General features: G+C 44.0%; 1 protein-coding gene across 2 annotated transcripts in view; it reads left to right on the top strand.

Annotated features, from left to right (window-relative positions):
* Positions 1 to 25,278, top strand: part of LOC130281718 (CD209 antigen-like protein C) — a 38,848-nt gene that overhangs the window by 10,294 nt on the left and 3,276 nt on the right. For both annotated transcript variants that reach the window (XM_056529245.1, XM_056529244.1), the window contains exons 2-4: positions 7,041 to 7,127; positions 17,332 to 17,451; positions 22,335 to 22,486. In XM_056529245.1, coding sequence (XP_056385220.1) covers positions 7,041 to 7,127; positions 17,332 to 17,451; positions 22,335 to 22,486 — 359 coding nt within the window. The remainder of the gene's footprint in view (positions 1 to 7,040; positions 7,128 to 17,331; positions 17,452 to 22,334; positions 22,487 to 25,278) is intronic.

Below are 25,278 nucleotides of genomic sequence, written 5' to 3'. Positions count from 1 at the left end.
AGGCATGCTGGGAGGTTTGCAACAGCTGGAGGCACCCTGTTTGGGAATCACTGGCGTAGAATACCCCTATGTCCACCCCTATGCAAATCCCTAATTCAGGCCTCAAATGCGCATGGCGCTCTCACTTTGGAGCCCTGTCGTATTTCAAGGCAACAGTTTAGGGTCACATATGGGGTATCGCCGTACTCTTTTTTTTTTCTCCTTTCACCCCTTATGAAAAGGTGAAGTTGGGGGTCTACACCAGCATGTTAGTGTAAAAAAAAAATTTTTTTACACTAACATGCTGGTGTTTCCCCATACTTTTCATTTTGACAAGAGGTAAAAGGGAAAAACGCCCCCCAAAATTTGTAACGCAATTTCTTCCGAGTTCGGAGATACCCCATATGTGGGCGCAAAGTGCTCTGGGGATGCACAACAAGGCCCAGAAGGGAGAGTGCACCATGTACATTTGAGGTGATTTGCACAGGGGTGGCTGATTGTTACAGCGGTTTTGACAAACGCAAAAAAAACAAAACCCCACATGTGACCCCATTTTGTAAACTACACCCCTCACGGAATGTAACGAGGGGTGCAGTGAGAATTTACACCCCACTGGTGTCTGACAGATCTTTGGAACAGTGGGCTGTGCAAACTAAAAATTTTGTACAGCCCACTGTTCCAAAGATCTGACAGACACCAGTGGGGGGTAAATGCTCACTGTACCCCTTGTTACGTTCCTCAAGGGGTCTAGTTTCCAAAATGGTATGCCATGTGGGGGCTATTTTGCTGTCCTGGCACCATAGGGGCTTCCTAAATGCGACAAAATTTGCTCTCAAAAAGCCAAAGATGACTCCTTCTCTTCTGAGCATTGTAGTTCGCCCGTAGTGCGCTTCAGATCAACTTATGGGGTACCTCCATACTCAGAAGAGGTGGGGTTACAAATTTTGGGGGGGGGGGGTATTTTCTGCTATTAACCCTTGCAAAAATGTGAAATTTGGGGGGGAGGGGAACACATTTTAGTGACATTTTTTAAAAATTTTTTTACATATGCAAAAGTCGTGAAACACCTGTGGGGTATTAAGGCTCACTTTATTCCTTATTACGTTCCTCAAGGGGTCTAGTTTCCAAAATGGTATGCCATGTGGGTATTTTTTGCTGTCCTGGCACCATAGGGGCTTCCTAAATGCGACATGCCCCCGAGCAAAATTTGCTCTCAAAAAGCCAAAGATGACTCCTTCTCTTCTGAGCATTGTAGTTTGCCCCGTAGTGCACTTCAGGTCAACTTATGGGGTACCTCCATACTCAGAAGAGATGGGGTTACAAATTTTGGGGGGTATTTTCTGCTATTAACCCTTGCATAAATGTGAAATTTGGGGGGAAACACACATTTTAGTGACATTTTTTTTAAATTTTTTTTACATATGCAAAAGTCGTAAAACACCTGTGTGGCTCACTTTATTCCTTGTTACGTTCCTCAAGGGGTCTAGTTTCCAAAATGGTATGCCATGTGGGTATTTGTTCCTGTTCTGGCACCATAGGGGCTTCCTAAATCCAACATGCCCCCCAAAAACCATTTCAGAAAAACGTACTCTCCAAAATCCCCTTGTCGCTCCTTCGCTTCTGAGCCCTCTACTGCGCCCGCCGAACATTTTACATAGACATATGAGGTATGTGCTTACTCAAGAGAAATTGGGCTATAAGTATACATTTTCTCCTTTTACCCCTTGTAAAAATTCAAAAATTGGGTCTACAAGAACATGCAAGTGTAAAAAATGAAGATTGTGAATTTTCTCCTTCACTTTGCTGCTATTACTGTGAAACACCTAAAGGGTTAAAACGCTGACTGAATGTCATTTTGAATACTTTGGGGGGTGCAGTTTTTATAATGGGGTCATTTATGGGGTATTTCTAAGATGAAGACCCTTCAAATCCACTTCAAACCTGAACTGGTCCCTGAAAAATTGTGATTTTGTAAATTTTGTGACAAATTGGAAAATTACTGCTGAACTTTGAAGCCCTCTGGTGTCTTCCAAAAGTAAAAACTCGTAAATTTTATGATGCAAACATAAAGTGGACATATTGTATATGTGAATAAAAAAAAAAATTTTTGGAATATCCATTACAAGCAGAGAGCTTCAAAGTTAGAAAAATGCAAAATTTTCAATTTTTTCATCAAATTTTGGAATTTTTCACTAAGAAACGATGCAAGTATCGACAAAATTTTACCAATAACATAAAGTAGAATATGTCATGAAAAAACAATCTCGGAATCAGAATGATAGGTAAAAGCGTCTTAGAGTTATTAATGCTTAAAGTGACAGTGGTCAGATGTTCAAAAAACGCTCTGGTCCTAAGGTGTAAAATGGCCTTGTCCTTAAGGGGTTAAAGGCGGACTCCACTGGAAAACATTATTATTATTATTATTATTATTATTATTACTATTATTTTTAAATCAACTGGCACCAGAAAGTTAAACAGATTTGTAAATTACTTCTATTAAAAAAACTTAGTCCTTCCACTACTTATCAGCTGCTGTTATGATCCACAGGAAGCTCTTTTCTTTTTGAATTTCCTTTCTGCCTGACACAGTGTTCTCTGCTGACACCTCTGTCCATTTTAGGAAGTATCCAGAGCAGGATAGGTTTTCTATGGGGATTTGCTCCTACTCTGGACAGTTCCTAAAATGGACAGAGGTGTCAGCAGAGAGCACTGTGGTCCGGCAGAAAGGAATTTTGAAAAGAGCTTCCTGTGGATCATACAGCAGCTGATAAGTACTGGAAGGATCAATATTTTTTTTATAAAAGTGTTTTACAAATTTGTTTAACTTTCTGGCACCAGTTGATTAAAAAAAAAAGTTTTAAACCCCTTTAAGGTCAAAACAGGCTAAGGAGTAAAGGGGTTAATAAGCCCCTTTCCTAATAAAAATTTAGTAAATAAAATAATGAAAACACAAATAAACGTGGTATTATCGTGTGCGGAAATGTCCAAATTATTAAAACATAACAATAATGAAGCTGCACAGTGAATTGTGGAAACCTAAAAAAAATACAAAAGTCCAGAATTGCTGATGTTTGGTCATTTAATATAGCACAGAAAAATTTATAAAAAGCGATCAAAAAGTCCCATCAAAACAAAAAATGGTGCAGAAAAAAACGAAAAATAGTGGCACAGAAAAAAAAGTCCTCATATATGGAAATTTTTTATAGGGGTCTAAAGTTCATTTTAGGTTACACAAACAGACAGAACATGGGCAGTTGATGGCGCTGATCCTGATGGAAAGAAAGTTCTATAGACCCTTCTCAGTGTCTAAAAAGTGATTTATTGTAAGCACAGAAAGCAACGCGTTTCTGGTCCGAACTGGACCCTTCGTCCTGCAGAGTGCATCTGCCAGATGAACGGCCCAGTTCACACCAGAAACGCATTGCTTTCTGCGCTTACAATAAATAACTTTTTAGACACTGAGAAGGCTCTATAGAACTTTCTTTCCATCAGGATCAGCGCCATCAACTGCCCATTTTCTGTCTGTTTGTGTAACCTATTACTACTGGGACATCGTTAGTGCTCCAGAGGACCGTGGCTGCAGACCTGGGATATCTATCTAAGGATATTATAGGTGTTGTGCTCTCAGCGCAACACAACTCGGTGAGTGTAACATTTAAACCTGTCTTCATTTCACCTCAACATCCTTCACTAGGGGCGCATATCCCTGTTTTTTCTTTATCTTCTTTAAAAGTTAATTTTAGGCATACTCATTTTCTTACAAAAGTTCTAATTAGTAAAATAAAATAAAACCTATAAAAATTGGGTTTCATGTAGTCTTTTGGACCTGCAGAATAAAGATAATGGGGGGTATGTATGAAGGCTTTTACACTGTTTTTTTTAACTGTGTTTTGTCGCTATTTCTTTTATGTTACTTTTTGCGACAATCATTTACGCCAAATGGTTTAGAACATTATCAATGAAGTGGCGGTGTTAGTTGTGATTTCAGTTGAAATCATGCCTTGGTTTGGAATTCGTTAATTGTGACTTTTTGATTTGGCACAAATTTTGGCACGAATACCTTCATTAAGGCGCAAATCCACACCAAAAATACAATGAAAGAGAAAATAGCTACAACAATAGAATGTAGAATATTTAAACAGTGCCCAACCACAAAGTAGAAAAAGGCCCCTGAACATTAAAAGAAGCAACCTGATTGGTAGCTATGGGAAAATGCAGCACTTTTCCAAGACAGAGGTCTGGATGAATATCCCCCCCTAATACACAAATGAAAAACAGCACAAAGGCCCTGGCTGTGCGAGCTTTACCTCTGTAAACCAGACAAAGTCCCAAGGTGAGATGTAATGGAGTACTCCGGTGGAAAACAATATTTTTTAAATTAACTGGTGCCAAAAAGAAAAACTGATTTGTAAATTACTTCTATGTAAAAATCTTAATCCTTCCAGTACTTATCACTGGATAAGTACTTAATCCTTCCAGTACTTATGTGTATACTACAGAGGAAGTTGGATAATTAATTTCTGTCTGAACACAGTGCTCTCTGCTGACACCTCTGTCCATGTCAGGAACTGTCCAGAGTAGGAGTAAATCCCCATAGCAAACCTATCCTGCTCCGGATAGTTCATCACATGGACAGAGGTGTCGGCAGAGAGCACTGTGGTCAGACAGAAATTAAATTAAAAAAGAAAAGAACTTTCTCTGTAGAATACAGCAGCTGATAAGTACTGGAAGGGTTAAGATTTTTTATGTAGAAGTAATTTACAGAGCTGAATAACTTTCTGGCACCAGTTAATTTGAAAAAAAAAAAAAAGGTTTTCCACCGGAGTACCCCTTTAACTGTCACAAAGTTCTGCCTGGAATTCCGGGGCAGAAGTCTGCGCATTTTGTAGGTACCCGACCCCGGCAACAGGTAATTATGCAACCGGGGATGGGGGGAGGCAACGGGGCAGCGGCGCCGGCAGGGGGACAGACCGGGCAGCGGCACCGATAGCCAGGGGGAGAGAAGGGCCGGCAGCAGGGCTCTAGACCCCAGGAAAGGCAGGGGGAGAGAAGCGGGCAGCGACGGCCTCTCTCCCCCTGCCTTTCCTGGGGGTATATCGGCGTATAACACGCACATAGACTTTAGGCTAAAAATTTTAGCCTAAAAAGTGTGTGTTATACACCGATAAATACGGCAGATACACAAAAATCACTTTAACAATGCAAAAAATAAAAATTACAGTAGCTTAAAAAAACAAACAAAAATATCACTGTAGCAACAGTATTAAAATGTAACCTTTAATAGACGTATTAAATGAATTATCCCTGTGTGTACAAAAAGATAATTGATAATAATCACTGACCTACATTGATCTGGTATCACTCAATGTGCCATCTATGTGGTCAACAAAAGCAAATAAGTCACTGGTATATGGAAATATCTCCAACCGTGGCTGCAGAGAAAAGTAAGGTTCCAAACATACACCAAGGAAAAAACTGTCATATACCCAGGAGAAAACAAAACAGATAATACATGTATCAAAATATAGTAGTATTGGGAGGGCTCACTGTTCCTGTGTGCAAATAAACCAAGCAGGCCAAACAGACACCCACACATCAGGTGTAAAAATAGTAAGGCAAAAAAGACAAGATTTTGACGCTCAAGGGTAATGGAAATCTCGGTCAGTTAAATTAAATATGGGTAGTAATTATGTTCCTCTTTACTTAAATAATAGAACTATCTGACATAAATATGGTAAAATATATCATATAAATATATTAATAATGTAATGAATACCGATTAAAACTGGGCGATGTAGTCAAAGCGCCCTTGTGACCCACCTCCAGTATTTATATACTTGCTGAGTTGCCGGCGTTGCCCGGTTTTTCCTTCCTAATCCTTGTTGTGGAGGAAAATCAACAGAGGAAACTTTTGACTTCATATCCTGTCCTCATATATTGTTGTCATATGCCAACCCCATATCCCGTCGTCCTATCCCGACCTCCTATCTCGACCTCCTATCCCGTCCTCCTATGGCGTCCTCCTTTCCCGACCTCCTATCCCGACCTCCTATCCCATCCTCCTATCCTGTCCTCCTATCCTGTCCTCATATCCTGTCCTCATATCCTGTCCTTCTATCTCGTCCTCATATCCTATCCTCCTATCTCGACCTCCTATCTCAATCTCCTATCTCGACATCCTATCTCGACCTCCTATCCCGACCTCCTATCCCGACCTCCTATCCCGACCTCATATCCCGTCCTCCTATCCCGACCTCCTATCCCGACCTCTTTTCCCGTCCTCATATCCCGACCCGTAATATGTGTACCAGGTATTGAAATATCTCCAGCCGTACGGAAGTTATGTGGGAACATACATTTCCCATTGATTTGCATGGGACTTTAAACCAAAACCCTGACCCTCACAAATGGGGTTAAAGGGTTAAATTAACTATCCAATATTTTAAATGGACATATAAGTAAAATGTGACCAAGTATTATCAAAATATCTCCAGCCGTTTGTAAGTTATTCAGTAACATTTATTTCCCATAGACTTGTATGGGACTTTAAACAAAAACCCCGCCCCTGGCAAATGGGGGTGAGTAAGGGTTAAATTACCTATCCTATGTTTGATGTTGACATATAAGTAACATGTGTGCCAAATTTTATGTTAATAAAGTCTGAGCTACAGTAAAGTCAAGATCTGAGAGTGTGTCTGGTGTCCTGACGAGACCTAGGCCTACCACGCAGCCAAGCTTCCAATAACCAAGTGGTGTGTACCTCTGTGCTAACTTTTGGTATTTTTTTGTGTATTTCTAACATTTTGGTGTTAATAAAAAAAAAAAAATCGTGGATACTAGTTTTTTATGTTTACAAAGAATTATACCTGCCATGTGACCTGTATGTAGGTAAGCCTAGCAATAGCAGGAAATATGCACACTTTGCTGACACTTTGAAAACTTCAATCTGGTAACAATTGTGGCTTGATGCTGGTAAATGTTCTTCGGCTTGAAGAATGTGATGTGGACCTTGCCTTATTCTGTTTCTTGCTTAACTCTTAAAATGTTGTTGTCATTTACAGTAACTCCAACACAATACAATCATGGGATTTTGGTGATTGTCGCTGTTGTTCTTAAATTGGTCGAAGTATCTGCATTATTCTTCATAGGTAATGTGAATCAATTATTTACTGCAAAGAAAAGAACCATATACATAACTATAATAGCAGAATAAACTTGTGAGCAGACTGTGGTACCTTTGTAGCGTAACTCCTATCTCTTTAATTTCATCATAAGCTTTGTTGTTTTCATTGCATATATATATATATATATATATATATATATATATATATATATATATATATATATATATGTATATATATATATACATACATACAGCAAAAAGGGTTTAGCAGCACACCAAAAGTTGCAAACAAAGGTGGTTTTAATTCCCCATATTCAGATACAACATTTCAGCAGTATCTCACTGCCTTTCTCAAGCATGTGAGATATTGCTGAAACATTGTATCTGAAAATGGGCAATTAACCCCTTAAGGACCACAGGTTTTTCCATTTTTGCACTTTCCTTTTTTCCTCCTCACCTTTTAAAAATCATAACCCTTTCAATTTTGCACCTAAAAATCCATATGATGGCTTATTTTTTGTGCCACCAATTCTACTTTGCAGTGACATTAGTCATTTCACCCAAAAATCTACGACGAAAAGGAAAAAAAATCATTGTGCGACGAAATTGAAGAAAAAAAACGCCATTTTGTAACTTTTGGGGGCTTCCGTTTCTACGCAGTACATTTTTCGGTAAAAATGACACCTTATCTTTATTCTGTAGGTCCATACGGTTAAAATGATACCCTACTTATATAGGTTTGATTTTGTCGTACTTCTGTAAAAAAAAACATAACTACATGCAGAAAAATTTATACGTTTAAAATTGTCATCTTCTGACCCCTATAACTTTTTTATTTTTCCACATACGGGGCGGTATGAGGGCTCATTTTTTGCGGCGTGATCTAAAGCTTTTAGAGGTACCATATTTGTATTGATCAGACTTTCTGATCGCTTTTTATTAATTTTTTCATGATATAAAAGCGACCAAAAATACGTTATTTTGGATTTTGAATTTTTTTTGCGTGTACGCCATCGACCGTGTAGTTTAATTAATGATATATTTTTATAGTTCAGACATTTACGCACGCGGCGATACCACATATGTTTATATTTATTTTTATTTACATGGTGTTTTTTTATGGGAGAAGGGGGGTGGTTTGAACTTTTATTAAGGAAAGGGTTAAATTGCATTTATTAACTTTTTTTTTTACACTTTTTTTTTTGCAGTGTTATAGCTCCCATAGGGACCTATAACACTGCACACACTGATCTTATACCCTGTTCACTGCAAAGCCATAGCTTTGCAATGATCAGGGTTATCGGCGGTCGATTGCTCAAGCCTGAATCTCAGGCTTGGAGCAATCAATCGCCGAGGGGACATGCCGGAGGCAGGTAAGAGGACCTCCGCTCGTGTCCCAGCTGATCGGGACACCGCATTTTCACTTCGGTGGTCCCGATCAGCCCCGCTGAGCAGCCAGGCAACTTTCACTTTCGGTTTAGACGCGGCGTTCAACTTTGAACGCCGCGTCTAAAGGGTTAATAGCGCACGGCACCGCGATCACTGCTGCGCGCTATTAGCCCCGGGTCCCGGCATCAAATACATGCCGGGACCGACCGAATATGACCCCGCGTTATATCCCGGGAGCCGGCCAAGGACGTAAATATACGTCCTTGGTCGTTAAGGGGTTAAAAGCACCTTTGTTTGAAACTTTTGGTGTGCTGCTGAACCCTAATCTTCATACAGTCTGTGACTGGGACTGTCTAACACCAGCCTGCACCTGCTTTCTACATTTTATTTTGGCTGTGCTGCGTCAACACCTCTTTGCTATATATATATATATATATATATATATATATATATATATATATATATCAGAAGAAAGAGGAGTCCAGCGTCCAGAAAACTCGGAGGATAATATTTATTCACCAGATGGTCATAACATAACAGGAACACAGGGTACAGTGACGTGTTTTGGCTTTACAACAAAGCCTTAGTCATACAAAGCCTTAGTCATCAGTGTATGACTAAGGCTTTGTTGTAAAGCCGAAACGCGTCACTGTACCCTGTGTTCCTGTTATGACCATCTGGTGAATAAATATTACCCTACGAGTTTTCTGGACGCTGGACTCCTCTTTCTTCTGTTGTTCATTTGGGCGAGGTCCGCGCCCTGTCCGTGCGCACCTGGGGCGAGCTGAAGCACTGTTGTTTTTTTTTTTTTTTTTTCTCTCTTTTTTCTCTCTCTCTCTCTCTCTCTCTCTCTCTCTCTCTCTCTCTCTCTCTCTCTCTCTCTCTCTCTCTCTATATATATATATATATATATATATACACATATATTGTGAGAAGGTGAAAGGCATCGTGGTGGATGGGCGATATGTGTCACCAAGGCTCCTGGCCTTGGTGAAGTAAGAGCCAGTATTTATTCAGTGTCTGTGCTGCGCTGCAGACTGACATTATGGCCGTAGTATGGCTGGAAGGCCAATCCAGGATGGCTCTTACTGGCAATGGTCAAGTGCTGGTCAATTCAGGCTGCTTTTTGTTGGCTTTAAAGGCAGCCTGCTTTAACAGCTGAGGGGGATTTGCTAGTTGCAGCTCACACTGCCAGAGAGAGCTGAATGTGGGGTTCTTCCCTTCATTTGTTCCAAGGTTGGAAGCTGATGAACAGCCTGCCTGGAGGCCTGGAAAAGACTTGCTTGATGCCGCGTGGCATGGACTCAGGTGTGAACAAACACCTAAGGAATACAGGTGGACTTTTGTTACATTTTCCTTTGTTCTGCATTTAAAAACTGTTTGCTGTGTGCCAAGTGTGAATAAAACACTGAACTTTGATTTGAAAAGTACTGTTTTCTTGCCTCTATACTGCAACCACACCTATCTGCAAGAGCAAGTCATCACATTTGGTGGAGGATGTGGGCAACACAATGAGGTCAGCGATTGAGTTGCAGCACACTGTTGCTAAGAACTGAGCCTGGGATAAGCCATTGAATTGGTTGCTAGGGGCAACGATCCTGCCGAAAAATGACTGACAGTACCAGCGGAAGTGTTTTCTCCAGAGAGTCAAGGCAAAGCAGTGTTGCCAAAATGGAGGCGGTTATAAAAGCCCTACTCAGGGGTGACCCTGGAACCTTGGAAACCCGAGTCAGAAGCAACGGCAGTTGGGGTGACTACCACTACTGTGGAAGAGGAGGTGTCGTCTCCACTGAGGGTAATGGTAGGAGATGTGGAGGATCTGCTGTCAGTTGGCAGACCTCAACGTTACAGGAGAAAATTTTGGCACAGAACAGCACCAGGACCCGACTCTATCTCTGGTCTGGGAAACTGTATTAATTGTAGAAGGTGCACCACAACAACGGAGCCTAGACTGTACACCCCCGTTTTGTGGTCCACCAAGGGATGCTGTAGCGGGTAAACCAAATTCGGGGTGAGAATGTGGAACAATTGGTGGTGCCTAAAGCATATCGGAGGCTAGTGTTAGCCCATCAGCATGTTCTAGGTGGGCACCTGGGCCAGCAGAAGACGCAGGACCGAATTTTGCAGCACTTTTACTGTGTGTATAAAGAGGTCAAAAGGTATTGTGAATCTTGCCCAACCTGCCAAATCACTGGCCCCCAGCCACATTACCGTAGTCCCATAGTCCCTCTCCCCTGGTCCCACTTGAACGGAGCACTATGGATCGGTAGGCCCATTGCCAAAATCCGCTAGGGGGCACCAACACATCTTGGTAGTCCTGGACTATGTGACTCGGTATCCCTAAGCGCTACCTCTGCGAGATACCTCAGCCAAACTTATAGCTAAGGAGCTAATGGAGTTGTCTTCCTGAGTGGGCTAACCTAAAGAGGTATTGACTGACCAATATGTCAAAGGTAATGAAAGAGCTCAGTAAGTTACTGAAGGTAAAACAGCTACGGACCTCTGTGTACCACCCGCAGACTGACGGCCTGATAAAAAGGTTTAACCAAACATAAAAAAATATGTTAAAGCGGGTAGTGGCTAGATATGGAAAAAATTGGGAACTTTTGCTGCCCTCTCTCATGTTTGCAGTCCGAGAAGTGCTCCAGGCTTCTACTGGGTTCTCATCCTTTGAACTGCTATACGGCAGACATCCATGTGGTCTGTTAGACATAGATAAAGAGGCGTGGGAACAACAGCCCACGCCGCACAAAAGTGTAGTTGAGTATGTCACTCAGTTGCAGGAACAGATGGAAAGCTCAGCGATCTCAGAACAGAGTTTATAATTGCCAGGCTCGGGTTTGGAATTTTAACCCGGGAGATCGGGTTCTGGTACCAATGATCGACCGTAAATTTCTGGCTAGGTGGCAGGGTCCCTATGAAGTGATCGAAAAGGAAGGGTAGGTGACGTACAGGGTACGCCAGCCCGGGCGAAGGAAGCCAGAGCAAGGGTACCATGTAAACTTGTTGAAACCTTGGAAAGATAGGGAGACTAGTGTGGATAACAGCCCCTGGCCAGGCTTGTTAGGGGGGGAGTTTCCCGTACCTCAGTCTGGCACGCGGGAAGCAGTTGCCACCGTCAAAATTTCTGACAGCCTTTCCTCTGCACAGACTCAGGAGGTCAGGGAGTTCGTCAGTAGCAACACCGATGTGTTCTCAGACCTTCCTGGACGTACGTCTGTCATCCGCCATGGCATTGTCACTGAGGTAAAAATACAGTTGAAACCATACCAGGTACGGCGACAAGCCATCTCAGAAGAAGTTTCTGTTTTGGACCTCACCAAAAGCTACTGGCAGGTGCCCTTGACGGAGGCTGCCAAAGAGGTTTATTTCAGTACAAGTTGTTACCCTTTGGTTTACATGGCGCTCCCGCTACGTTTCAAGGCTAATGGATATTGTATTTCGGCCACATAGTTGGTATGCCTCAGCTTATCTGGACGATATCATCATCCACAGTAAAGACTGGGAAAGTCACCTTCCAAAAGTACAGGCAGTGGTAGACTCCCTTAGGAAGGCCGGGTTAACTGCTAACCCCAAAAAATGTGCCACAGGGTTGGAAGAGACCAAATACCTTGGGTATGTCATTGGCAAACCCCAGGTAAACAAAATAGAAGCCATCCGGAATTGGCCCCGACCTGTCACTACCAACAGGTGAAGTCGTTCCTAGGAATGGTGGGTTACCGTATGAGATTCATCCCCCATTTTGCTACGGTGGCTGCGCCCTTAACACACCTCCTGAAGGGAAGCAAGTCTGTCATGGTGTGTTGGAACGAACAGGCAGAGCTATGAAGTCGGCCCTATGTGGGACTCCGGTGTTGGTGACACCCGACTTCAAAAGCGAATTTGTGGTACAGACCGATGCTTCTGAGGTTGGTCTCGGTGCTGTACTCTCCCAGGAAGTCAATGGGGAAGAGTGCCACAAACTGACCCCAGCAGAGACCAGGTATAGTATAGTGGAGAGAGAGTGCCTGGCCATTAAGTGGGCACATTCGAGTCTATCCGCTATTATCTGTTGGGCAGGAAGTTTTGTCTCCTGACGGATCATTCCCTCCTTAAGTGGATGTGCCAGGTCAACGACAAAAATGCAAGGGTTACCAGGTGGTTTCTGTCATTACAGAATTTCAAGTTCAAGGTTGAACACAGAGCGGGAGCGGGTCGTTTGCTAGACAACACGGATGCCCTATCACGAGTCCACTGTTGCACAAGTGTTCACCCCCTCAGGCTTGAACAAAGGGATGGGGGTATGTGAGAAGGTGAAAGGCATCGTGGTGGATGGGCTATATGTGCCACCAAGGCTCCTGGCTTTGGTGAAGGAAGAGCCGGTATTTATTCTTCCACATGGCGCCTTTTCACATGGTATAGCTGGAAGTGCTTTTGGAAAAAGCATTGCAGTCTAGCAAATTTCCAGATGTGATTTGCAGTGATAATGTATTTAAGTTCTGTGCCTTTTTACATTTAGCAACGTTTTGTAAAATGCATTAGATTTTGGCACAAGTCTACACCATAATTTTGTTGTCTTAGAATAAGGCTATGTTCTTATGCCAGAATTTCTGCATTGAATTCTGTCAGAAAATTCTGCATGAATTTATAGCCAATACATTTCATTGGGATTCCGCTGCAGGTATACGATTGAAGTGAAATGGCTTTTTCGTGAGAAAATTCTGCCGTGTGAACATAGCCTGAGTGCTTTCAAAAACATTTTTGCATGAGTTAAGTAAGTTGTGTGGACCAGTGCTTAGCTTTTCATATGGCTTGTGCCGTGGTAAATTTGGAACAAGTGTACCATAAAAATACAACTTCGAACTGTGTACAAAATAACTTTAACCACATCAACCTTGATAAATTTCCCCCAATTATTCTCTCTTCAAAGTGTACCCATCGTTAGCAAAAACTTTGATGTGAATAGTACCATTATATGTGTAATTGTAACATACATTGGTTAAAATGTGTGTTCTTTGGGAGGAGAAAAATGCTGCTCCTGCAGCTATTGCCTGTGTGTCTCTGTGAGGAGTCCAAATACAGGAAGTGAGGGCAGCACAAGCAGGGCTCTGTGCAAGCTCCTGGCTTGTCAATCAGCCTGATGTGTGAGACAGGGGAGTGTCACAGAGCCTCAGTACACAGAGCCCTGCTTGTCCTCAGTGTCCAGAGCCCTGCTTGTCCTCAGTATCCAGAGTCCTGCTTGTCCTCAGTGCACAGAGCCCTGCTTGTCCTCAGTATACAGAGCCCTGCTTGTCCTCAGTGTACAGAGCCCTGCTTGTCCTCAGTATACAGAGACCTGCTTGTCCTCAGTGCACAGAGCCCTGCTTGTCCTCAGTATACAGAGCCCTGCTTGTCCTCAGTATACAGAGCCCTGCTTGTCCTCAGTATACAGAGACCTGCTTGTCCTCAGTGCACAGAGCCCTGCTTGTCCTCAGTGTACAGAGCCCTGCTTGTCCTCAGTATACAGAGCCCTGCTTGTCCTCAGTGCACAGAGCCCTGCATGTCCTCAGTACACAGAGCTCTACTTGTCCTCAGTGTACAGAGCCCTGCTTGTCCTCAGTGCACAGAGCCCTGCTTGTCCTCAGTATACAGAGCCCTGCTTGTCCTCAGTATACAGAGCCCTGCTTGTCCTCAGTATACAGAGCCCTATTTGTCCTCAGTGTACTTAGTCCTGCTTGTCCTCAGTTTACAGAGCCCTGCTTGTCCTCAGTATACTGGTCCCTGCTTGTCCTCAGTGTACAGAGCCCTGCTTGTCCTCAGTGTACAGAGCCCTGCTTGTCCTCAGTATCCAGAGTCCTGCTTGTCCTCAGTGTCCAGAGCCCTGCTTGTCCTCAGTATCCAGAGTCCTGCTTGTCCTCAGTGCACAGAGCCCTGCTTGTCCTCAGTGCACAGAGCCCTGCTTGTCCTCAGTATACAGAGCCCTGCTTGTCCTCAGTGTACAGAGCCCTGCTTGTCCTAAGTGTACAGAGCCCTGCTTGTCCTCAGTGTACAGAGCCCTGCTTGTCCTCAGTATACAGAGACTTGCTTGTCCTCAGTATACAGAGACTTGCTTGTCCTCAGTGCACAGAGCTCTGCTTGTCCTCAGTATACAGAGCCCTGCTTGTCCTCGGTGTACAGGACACGATTTGTCCTCGGTGCACATAGCCCTGCTTATCCTCAGTATAGAGAGCCATGCTTGTCCTCACTGCACAGAGCCCTGCTTGTTCTCAGTATACAGAGCCATGCTTGTCCTCAGTTTACAGAGCCGTGCTTGTCCTCAGTGTACAGAGCCCTGCTTGTCCTCAGTGCACAGAGCCCTGCTTGTCCTCAGTATACAGAGCCCTGCTTGTCCTCAGTATACAGAGCCCTGCTTGTCCTCAGTGTACAGAGCCCTTCTTGTCCTCAGTGCACAGAGACCTGCTTGTCCTCAGTGCAAAGAGCCCTGCTTGTCCTCAGTGCACAGAGCCCTGCTTGTCCTCAGTGCACAGAGCCCTGCTTGTCCTCAGTGCACAGAGCCCTGCTTGTCCTCAGTGCACAGAGCCCTGCTTGTCCTCAGTGCACAGAGCCCTGCTTGTCCTCAGTGCACAGAGCCCTGCTTGTCCTCAGTATACAGAGCCCTGCTTGTCCTCAGTGTACAGAGCCCTGCTTGTCCTCAGTGTACAGAGCCCTGCTTGTCCTCAGTGTACAGAGCCCTGCTTGTCCTCAGTATACAGAGACCTGCTTGTCCTCAGTGCACAGAGCCCTGCTTGTCCTCAGTATACAGAGCCCTGCTTGTCCTCAGTGCACAGAGCCCTGCTTGTCCTCAGTATACAGAGCCCTGCTTGTCCTCAGTGTACAGAGCCCTGCTTGTCCTCAGTGTACAGAGCCCTGCTTGTCCTCAGTATACAGAAACTTGCTTGTCCTCAGTGCACAGAGCCCTGATTGTCCTCGGTACACAGAGCCCTGCTTGTCTTCAATGTACAGAACACTATTTGTCCTCAGTGCACAGAGCCCTGCTTGTCCTCAGTATACAGAGCCCTGCTTGTCCTCAGTGTACAGAGCCCTGCTTGTCCTCAGTATACAGAAACTTGCTTGTCCTCAGTGCACAGAGCCATGATTGTCCTCGGTACACAGAGCCCTGCTTGTCTTCAATGTACAGAACACTATTTGTCCTCAGTGCACAGAGCCCTGCTTGTCCTCAGTATACAGAGCCCTGCTTGTCCTCACTGCACAGAGCCCTGCTTGTCCTCAGTATACAGAGACCTGCTTGTCCTCAGTGCACAGAGCCCTGCTTGTCCTCAGTGTATAGAGACCTGCTTGTCCTCAGTGCACAGAGCCCTGCTTGTCCTCAGTATACAGAGCCCTACTTGTCCTCAGTGTACAGAGCCCTGCTTGTCCTCAGTATACAGAGCCCTGCTTGGCCTCAGTGCACAGAGCCCTGCTTGTCCTCAGTGCACAGAGCCCTGCTTGTCCTCAGTGCACAGAGCCCTGCTTGTCCTCAGTATACAGAGCTCTGCTTGTCCTCAGTATACAGAGCTCTGCTTGTCCTCAGTGTACAGAGCCCTGCTTGTCCTCAGTATACAGAGCCCTGCTTGTCCTCAGTATATAGAGACCTGCTTGTCCTCAGTGCACAGATCCCTGCTTGCCCTCAGTATACAGAGCTCTATTTGTCCTCAGTGTACTTGGCCCTGCTTGTCCTCAGTATACAGAGCCCTGCTTGTCCTCAGTGCACAGAGCCATGCTTGTCCTCAGTGCACAGAGCCCTGCTTGTCCTCAGTATACAGAGACTTGCTTGTCCTCAGTGCACAGAGCCCTGCTTGTCCTCAGTGCACAGAGCCCTGCTTGTCCTCAGTGCACAGAGCCCAGCTTGTCCTCAGTGTACAGAGCCCTGCTTGTCCTCAGTATACAGAGACTTGCTTGTCCTCAGTGCACAGAGCCCTGCTTGTCCTCAGTATACAGAGCCCTGCTTGTCCTCAGTGCACAGAGCCCTGCTTATCCTCAGTGTACAGAGCACTGCTTGTCCTCAGTGTACAGAGCCCTGCTTGTCCTCAGTATACAGAGACCTGTTTGTCCTCAGTGCACAGAGCCCTGCTTGTTCTCAGTATACAAAGCCCTGCTTGTCCTCAGTGCACAGAGCCCTGCTTATCCTCAGTATACAGAGCCCTGCTTGTCCTCAGTGCACAGAGCTCTGCTTGTCCTTAGTGTACAGGACACTATTTGTCCTCAGTGCACAGAGCCCTGCTTGTCCTCGGTATACAGAGCCCTGCTTGTCCTCACTGCACAGAGCCCTGCTTGTCCTCAGTATACAGAGCACTGCTTGTCCTCAGTGTACAGAGCCCTGCTTGTCCTCAATATACAGAGACCTGCTTGTCCTCAGTGCACAGAGCCCTGCTTGTCCTCAGTATACAGAGCCCTGCTTGTCCTAAGTGCACAGAGCCCTGCTTATCCTCAGTATACAGAGCCCTGCTTGTCCTCAGTGCACAGAGCTCTGCTTGTCCTTAGTGTACAGGACACTATTTGTCCTCAGTTCACAGAGCCCTGCTTGTCCTCGGTATACAGAGCCCTGCTTGTCCTCACTGCACAGAGCCCTGCTTGTCCTCAGTGTACAGAGCCCTATTTGTCCTCAGTGTACAGAGCCCTGCTTGTACCGCCACACTTCATTTATTTGGTCTCTTTACACACAGACAATAGCTGCAGGGACAAAAATATTCAAATTTGTTAACCAAATCTACATATGTTATGTTCTACATTATATAAAAAGTTTCTGCTAATGACAGGTACACTTTAAGAATGCAGTGTTGCTTTGAAGTTGTCTATACATTGTACAGAACTTTCTCACATATTTTGTTTTTACTCCTTCACAGTCCAAAAAAATCAGTGCAACAACAAAACTGATGATTCTGGCCACATTTTCAGGGATGAAAATATCCAACAACAATACATACATGCATATTATACAATCACAGACCTATGTTCTGCAACAGGTAGGTAATATTCCCTAGGCTACACATATACCCTCATAGACCCTTTCACATTTTGTTATTGTGCTGAAATAAAATAAAAATCTTCTTTCCCCTATCATTCTGAACTTGATAGTCCATAAAGAGAATGTGAAAATCCAATTTTAGAAATGTAGGAAATGTATTAAAGAACAAGTAAAATTTCATGTGGAATTAAGCATTCAGACCCTTTGCTATGACACTACTCTCACATGACAGAAACTCACATGCAAATAGCATCACTTAGCATTAATTTACAATATTAAAGTGCAATAGCTCATCATACACTCTAATACTAGTCCTTGGGGCCAGAGGCGTACCAAGAGCATTTGGCACCCGGGGCGGACCTTTTGTTTGGCACCCCCCACACACACACACACAAACACGCACCCCCCCCTTAATTACACCTCCTCCCTCCCACAGGGACAGACTGACAACACTCGGGGCCCCCGGACCAAAAAAAAGGCAAGGGACCCTGCTAGGCTCTGCAGCTCGTCAATCTTCTGCCACGCTCCTATTCCACCAAAATCCCACACACAATAAATAAAAATTTATATATGTAAGAAACACTTTAACGTAGGTAAATTTCCATTACCAATAATACTGGTATGCAAGGAGTAAATATATACCACCACACAATAGCTGGATAATACTAAATGTACAAAAAAGAAAGTTGCAACAGCACTCTAGGTCAAAAAATGGAGGCTCTTAGTGCACTTTTTGATCAAAATGTGTCCCCCCTGGATAATACTGCCATATTGTACAGAATTAAACCACTATACACAGACCAGTATACTATAAAGGATCTGTATACAATATAAGTGATTATATACAGGACCATATGGCGATAGATATCAGCTGCACACAGGATGTGTATACCATATAAGTGATTACAGTTACATTTTGGGACTCACAATTACGTCTTTTCTGATCAGCGGCGTCCTCTTTCCTTTTCTTCTCCGTCCGGATAAGACCGTCATGTGGATCTCTTAACATCTGCAGGAAAAACATGTCAGACTCTGCATTTTTTCAGTGCCCTCCCCTCCTCTACACAATCTTCCCATCTATAGGCCCACAAACTGTAATAATGCTCTCCTTGGTGTCCTGCACAGTAAAAGGGCAGGCAGGTAGGTAGCCAGGTAACCCCCTCTTTCCCATAGGTATATGCAGAGTTACACCCCCCTCTTTCCCATAGGTACATGCAGTTACACCCCCCCTCTTTCCCATAGGTATATGCAGAGCTACACCCCACCCCCCTTTCCCATAGGTATATGCAGAGCTACCCCCTCTTTCCCATAGGTATATGCAGAGCACCCCCCTCTCTTTCCCATAGGTTTATGCAGAGCACCCCCTCTCCCTCCCTTTCCCATAGGTATATGCAGAGCACCCCCTCTCCCTCCCTTTCCCATAGGTATATGCAGAGCACCCCCTCTCCCTCCCTTTCCCATAGGTTTATGCAGAGCACCCCTCTCCCTCCCTTTCCCATAGGTATATGCAGAGCACCCCCTCTCCCTCCCTTTCCCATAGGTATATGCAGAGCACCCCCCTCTCCCTCCCTTTTCCATAGGTATATGCAGAGCACCCCCCTCTCCCTCCCTTTCCCATAGGTATATGCAGAGCACCCCCCTCTCCCTCCCTTTCCCATAGGTATATGCAGAGCACCCCCCTCTCCCTCCCTTTCCCATAGGTATATGCAGAGCACCCCCCCTCTCCCTCCCTTTCCCATAGATATATGCAGAGCACCCCCTCTCCCTCCCTTTCCCATAGGTATATGCAGAACACCCCCCCTCTCCCTCCCTTTCCCATAGGTATATGCAGAGCACCCCCTCTCCCTCCCTTTGCCATAGGTATATGCAGAGCACCCGCCTCTCCCTCCCTTTCCAATATGTATATGCAGAGCACCCCCCTCCTCTCCCATAGGTATATGCAGGGTTGAAAAAAAAGGATGCTCACCTGATATCCCACGCAGCGATCTCCTCAGCTGCAGGGCCCGTGTCTTCTCCCCTCCACAGTACAGGTGCCGATGAGTGAAGTCACCGGCACCTGTACTGCGTGCTGCGTGGGGGCGGAGGTCACGTCTCCTCTGTGTAGCTGCAGATGCGGCTCACACAGAGGGGACGCCTTCTCCTGTATGTGTGTGTATCGCGCATACAGGAGAATGTAGCGCTGTCTGCTGTGGATCTGGGGCGAGTGTCCCAGATCCTCAGTAGTTGCGGCAGCGGGTCAGTCCGCCCCTGGCACCCCCCTTGAGAGTGGCACCCGGGGCGGGCCACCCCCCCTCCCCCCTTAGTACGCCACTGCTTGGGGCATAGTAGAGTGTCCATGACATGCTAGTGACAAACGATGCCCTCCTCCCCCATTACACAGTAACCATCAATTCATGCTGCTTGTGCCAAATTATTACCCTACCATCAGCATGGTGCCAGGGTTGAATTTGCCATGAAGGAACCCATAGGTCTGTGCCTTGAGCAGCAGTGTTGAGCAGGGAAGCATGTTAGTTAGTAAAAAAAAAAAAAATGTATCCCTCATTTGGTTGAATCCATATGGGTCAGAACTGTTACACATTTCACCAGCAACCGCTCATTATATTGGTTACTGGCGATTGATTTCATCACCATCTGTGTATAGTTGGGTGTTTTCAGTCCGAGTGCTTAGGGCAGGGGTCGGCAATCCCTGGCACGTGTGCCACTCATGGCACACAGGGTGCTTTTGAGTGGCACGCAGGGTTCCGGGTGGAGAGGCGCTCACGCTGCTAATGGGGATCCAGGTCCCAGATCGCCAGGCGAGCGAGCACCACTATAAGCTGTGCACGCACATGCACGCACAGCTTAAGCCTCCTCTCAGTGAGAGCCGCAGGATCTGCAGCTTCACTGAGGGGAGATCTGTGACCTCTGCCCGCACACAGTCCGGCGCGGTTGATGTCACTCATTGGCACCTGCACTGTAGCAAGAGAAGAGAAGGGGCAGGGGAGGGGGTGCAGATGACAGGGAGGGGGAGAGGGGGTCCAGGTGATGAGGAGAGGGGTTGCAGGTGACAGGAAGGGGGTGCAGGTGACGGGGAGGGGGTCCAGGTGACCGGGAGGGGGGACGGAGCGCAGGTTAAGGGTGAGGATGGTGCAGGGGAGGGGGTGCAGGTGACAGGGAGGGGGATGATGATTTGGATGTGGAGGAGCAATGGCTACTTTTCTACCTGGCTACCTACACAATTAGCTGCCTGGCTACTTCCCTACCTGGCTAACCTACCTTATTAATTTCCTGGCTACATACCCACCTACTTAGCCACCTGGCTACCTACCTGCATAACTACTTACCTACATAGCAACCTAATTACCTAGCTACCTACTTGCTACCTACCTAGGTACCTAACTACATACATAGCTACTCCTTTACCTACCTTGCTACCTACCTATGAACTAACCTTCATATCTACTTACCTGCAGCATAGATACCTACCTATTTGGCTACCTACCTACCTATATCCAAGGAAAATCGTAGCTCACCAAAGTATAAGTGCAGAATTCAATGCAGTTTATTCCATTCCAAACAGTGTTACAGAGCAGGCTATGTTTCGTCGCCTCTCATGCTTGACAAAGGTGAAAACAGGTTGCTGAAACGTAGCCTGCTCTGTAACACTGTTTGGAATGGAATAAACTTCACAGAATTCTGCACTTTATACTTGAGGTGTGGAGAGCACTGGAAAAATGCAGAAACTAAGATGTTTGTCCTGCAGATTTTGCAGTGATGGGTTTTGGCTGGAAGAAGTCGTCATGGTGGTCTGAGCCAGATGGAGAACAGAAGGAAAGAGAATGACACCGACCGTAAAAGACATGAATTTTGAGTCAGTTAATGTAACAGCAAACCACACCCACAACAAGCCACACCCACAACAAGCCACACCCATGTTGCCGGCACACCAAGCGACTTCCAAAAATATTTTAGCACAGCACTACCAAAAGGTTGCCTACCTCTGGTCTAGGGCATCACGAACTGTAAATAAGACACTGCATGGTGGAGCAAAAATCTGGATTCATCTGACCAGTCAATGTTTTTCCACTGACACTTGATCCGGTCATCTGCTATTATACCCTTTTGGCTGTCTGGGCATGCTGGGAATTGTAGTTTTGCAACAGCTGGAGGCATGCTGTTTGGAAAGTGCTGCATTAGGAAAGGGCAGTACAAAGAACTTGCTCTAAGATTTATGTTGAACACTGCAAAAACAACCAAAATATGATTTTCCTCACCTTAAAAGTAAATTAATATTACAATATAGCCAAACTGAACACAATAAAATTGCACTAAAATATTAGTACATTTGATTCTTATACAGTGATCCCTCAACTTACAATGGCCTCAACATACAATAGTTTCAACATACAATGATCTTTTCTGGACCATTGTAACCAGACTCCACATACAATGCTACAGACAATGCTACAATGCTACAGTGTATTGTACAGGACCCTGAAGAAGCTCCTGTCCTCTACCTAGACAGTGATTTACAGCTCCCAGCAGATCTTTCTTACTTTTATATGTAAGCACTTGCTTTATCTATATTAGTTATCTACTTAGTTTTGTTTAATCCTCATGTTTTCCTATTTTTGGATGACATTTTGCTGGCTTCAGAACCAATTACTAGGTTTCCATAGAGTTATGGTCTCAACATACAATGGTTTCAACATACAATGGTCGTCCTGGAACCAATTAATATTGTAACTTGAGGGACCACTGTATCTTTAAAATCTAGATACCTGTAAGGTTTTGGCAGTCTTTTTCTTTTAGTACCTTCCTTTAGTTATGTCATGTATATGCCATTTGTAATATATGTTCATTTTTTGATACATGATAAAGTATTACTTTTTTTAACCACAGACAATGTGTGTGAGCTTTGTCCATTGAACTGGGATGCATACAATGGCAAATGTTACTTATTTTCAGAAGAGAGAATTAACTGGTCTCAGAGTGAAAAAGAGTGTCAACGGAGGAAAGCGGAGCTTATTTCCATTGAGAATTTGAAAGAACAGGTCTGGTTTATATAATGTATAGTATTAAGTACATGCTGAGAATGCACTCACAGTGGGTTCTATTTAATGCTGGCCAACCATTGTGAAGCCATATATCAATTGCTATTATGCTGTTGGTAGAACCCAATACATATAAGATCATTGGCTGACTTTTATCTCATTTGTATAGTGAGTTAACATTATACTTTATTAGAGAAAGGAACAAAGCTACAGAAACATGAAGAAAGTATTCAAATGACATGTATATATTGCCTTGCAACCCATTGCTGTTTATAGTATTAAAGAAGCCACTGTTATTCCTGCAGTGTCACTTGTTTCATCCCAGCTCAGCTGCATCCATATGCAGCAGCCCAGTAGGAGCGCAGCAGAGAACAGTGCCCATGAATTGGCTGGAACCTGTGTTTCTATTCCTGTCATGCTTGCTATCACAATGCCAGAAGGGTTTAAACAGGATTGTACAGTACAGTAAAAGGAGAAGGCACAGTGGTGAAATAGGTGTTAATTCCACGTAGGCACTCTCTATCAGATTTTGGAAGGACTGGTGTGGTGCTATTTTTAGAAAAATCCCACGAGCCAGACATGGACGTAGAACAATTATAACTCCCCCTTTTTTTTTATTAAGGAGGCAAATTTTCCAGTATAATGGATGCATAGTCTTTTACAATAAAAAAAATGGCTGGAGCAGATCACCCTGAAAGATGTAACGTGGGAAGTGGGATCCCAGATTCACTCTGTACTCCTCTTCTTCACTTTGGGCACTGCACTAGTTATTAAATCTCATCTGATGGGTGCACACTGGTTGTCTTCCAGCAGAATCTAAATAGAATAGTAGTATTCACTGATATACAATGCCCTCTGCAATTCAAAAGTCCTTGAAAAAAATGTAGCTTGGCAGCCACAAGGTGTCTAGGCTAGGCCAGAAGTCCTCAAAGGTCCTAGATAGATGTGGGGCTCCTGTACAACTTCTGCCCACAGAATATCTTTCTGTCTCCTTTTCTTCTCTCTTGATCCCTCAGAAATCGACTAGGGTGATGTTAATCAGCATGTGATCCTTATTACACCAAGCAGGGTTTACAGTTGTGACACTGGTGCTATCTTGTGGTGGGGCTGCTCTTTAACGGGGTACTGCGGTGAAAAGCTATTTTTTTGAATCAACTGGTGCCAGAAAGATAAACAGATTTGTAAATTACTTCTATTAAAAATGTTTAACCCTTCCAGTACTTTTAGCTGCTGTATGCTCCACAGGAAGTTCTTTTCTTTTTAAATTTCTTTTCTGTCTGACCATAGTGCTTTCTGCTGACACCTCTGTCTTCCTCAGGAACTGTCAAGAGCAGGAGAAAATGCCTATACCAAACCTATCCTGCACTTGACAGTTCCTGAGATAGACAGAGGTATCAGCAGAGAGCACTGTGGTCAGACAAAAAGGAAATGTAAAAATAAAAGAACTTCCTTTGGAACATACAGCAGCTGATACGTACTGGAAGGGTTAAGGTTTTTTAATAGAAGTTATTTACGAATCTGTTTAACTTTCTGGTACCAGTTGATTTAAAAATAAATGTTTTTCACTGGAGTACCCCTTTAACTTATTGTAGACTTCTCCCAACATCTAGAATGTCCCTAATGAGCAGGCTGCTTCTAGTATGTAGACTATTCCCATTGTTAAGCTTCAGGCCAATGTAAGTAAATGCACATCCTCACTCATAGCCAGTACTATGTACAAAGAATGCACAACTACAAAATTATTAATGAACAGCATCTAACAGTACAAAAGAGGAAAAGCTAATGAACAAAGGATAATAAAAGACAAATGTCTAACAACTAATGTGTGTGTCCAATAGCACCTAGACCATGAGAAAAGGATGTGCTTTCATATTTACCATAAAGCAGTCCCTCCTGTGTAGCTTATTTTCTGTGACCTACAGAATTACATAGTCAGATCCTTTCAGGTGGCTCTTAAGACCCCTCCCCTCCCCCACTTTACTTGTTTCTCTGTATGTCTCCCCATTCACAGAGTGCAGCTGAGGATAGACCACCTGCTCTATCTAAGAGAGCAGGAGAGCAGTGATATAGTATGTGACCAAACAGTGATTAGATGCATAGTTGGAACACTCTTTTAACTCACACTGTGTGCAGATTGTTACTAGTTAGTGACAAAAGACAGACTAAAATGCATTACTTTATATTCTGTAGTGTGCGTTAGGGGACAATAAATTTACTGTATGTCTCTAATCTATCATTTTCTGCACTTAGATTTCAAAGCAAGTACAATAATGAGACTCTGTCCCCTTTGCATCTGGAAAGCCAGAGACATCATGGGAAATGTAGACAGCATTAGGAGAGCCATATCAGAGGGGAAATATGAATCAATTATAACATTGTCATAACCATTATTGAATACAAAAACAATTCTTCAAAATAGAACAAGATGTAGTAGATAAAAGTTGACTATGGCCTATAAATTATTGTTAGAATATAGAATGTCAGTAAAATTGACTTGATTTCAACATTACTCGCATACTTATCATCAACGTTATGACACAGAATGAAAATGTGTTCATATATATTTTATTTTCTGTATCTAAGTTTTCTTTTATACTTTTATTGAAAAAATGTATAAAAACTATTGATAAAGGAAATATGAATCAAGATAAAAGAAAATGTACGCATACCACATCTACTAAAATAGGTACAGAAGAAACATGAAATTTAATTGTATAGCATACCCCATAATGTGCAGCATGTGCAGCCCACAAAACCTTACATTTGGAACTGTGAATAGAGGTGGTTGTATG

This window comes from Hyla sarda, chromosome 7 (genome assembly GCF_029499605.1).
Source record: "Hyla sarda isolate aHylSar1 chromosome 7, aHylSar1.hap1, whole genome shotgun sequence".
Lineage (NCBI taxonomy): Eukaryota > Metazoa > Chordata > Amphibia > Anura > Hylidae > Hyla > Hyla sarda.
Note: the sequence above shows the minus strand (reverse complement) of the source record. Positions and strands in the feature narration are given on the sequence as shown.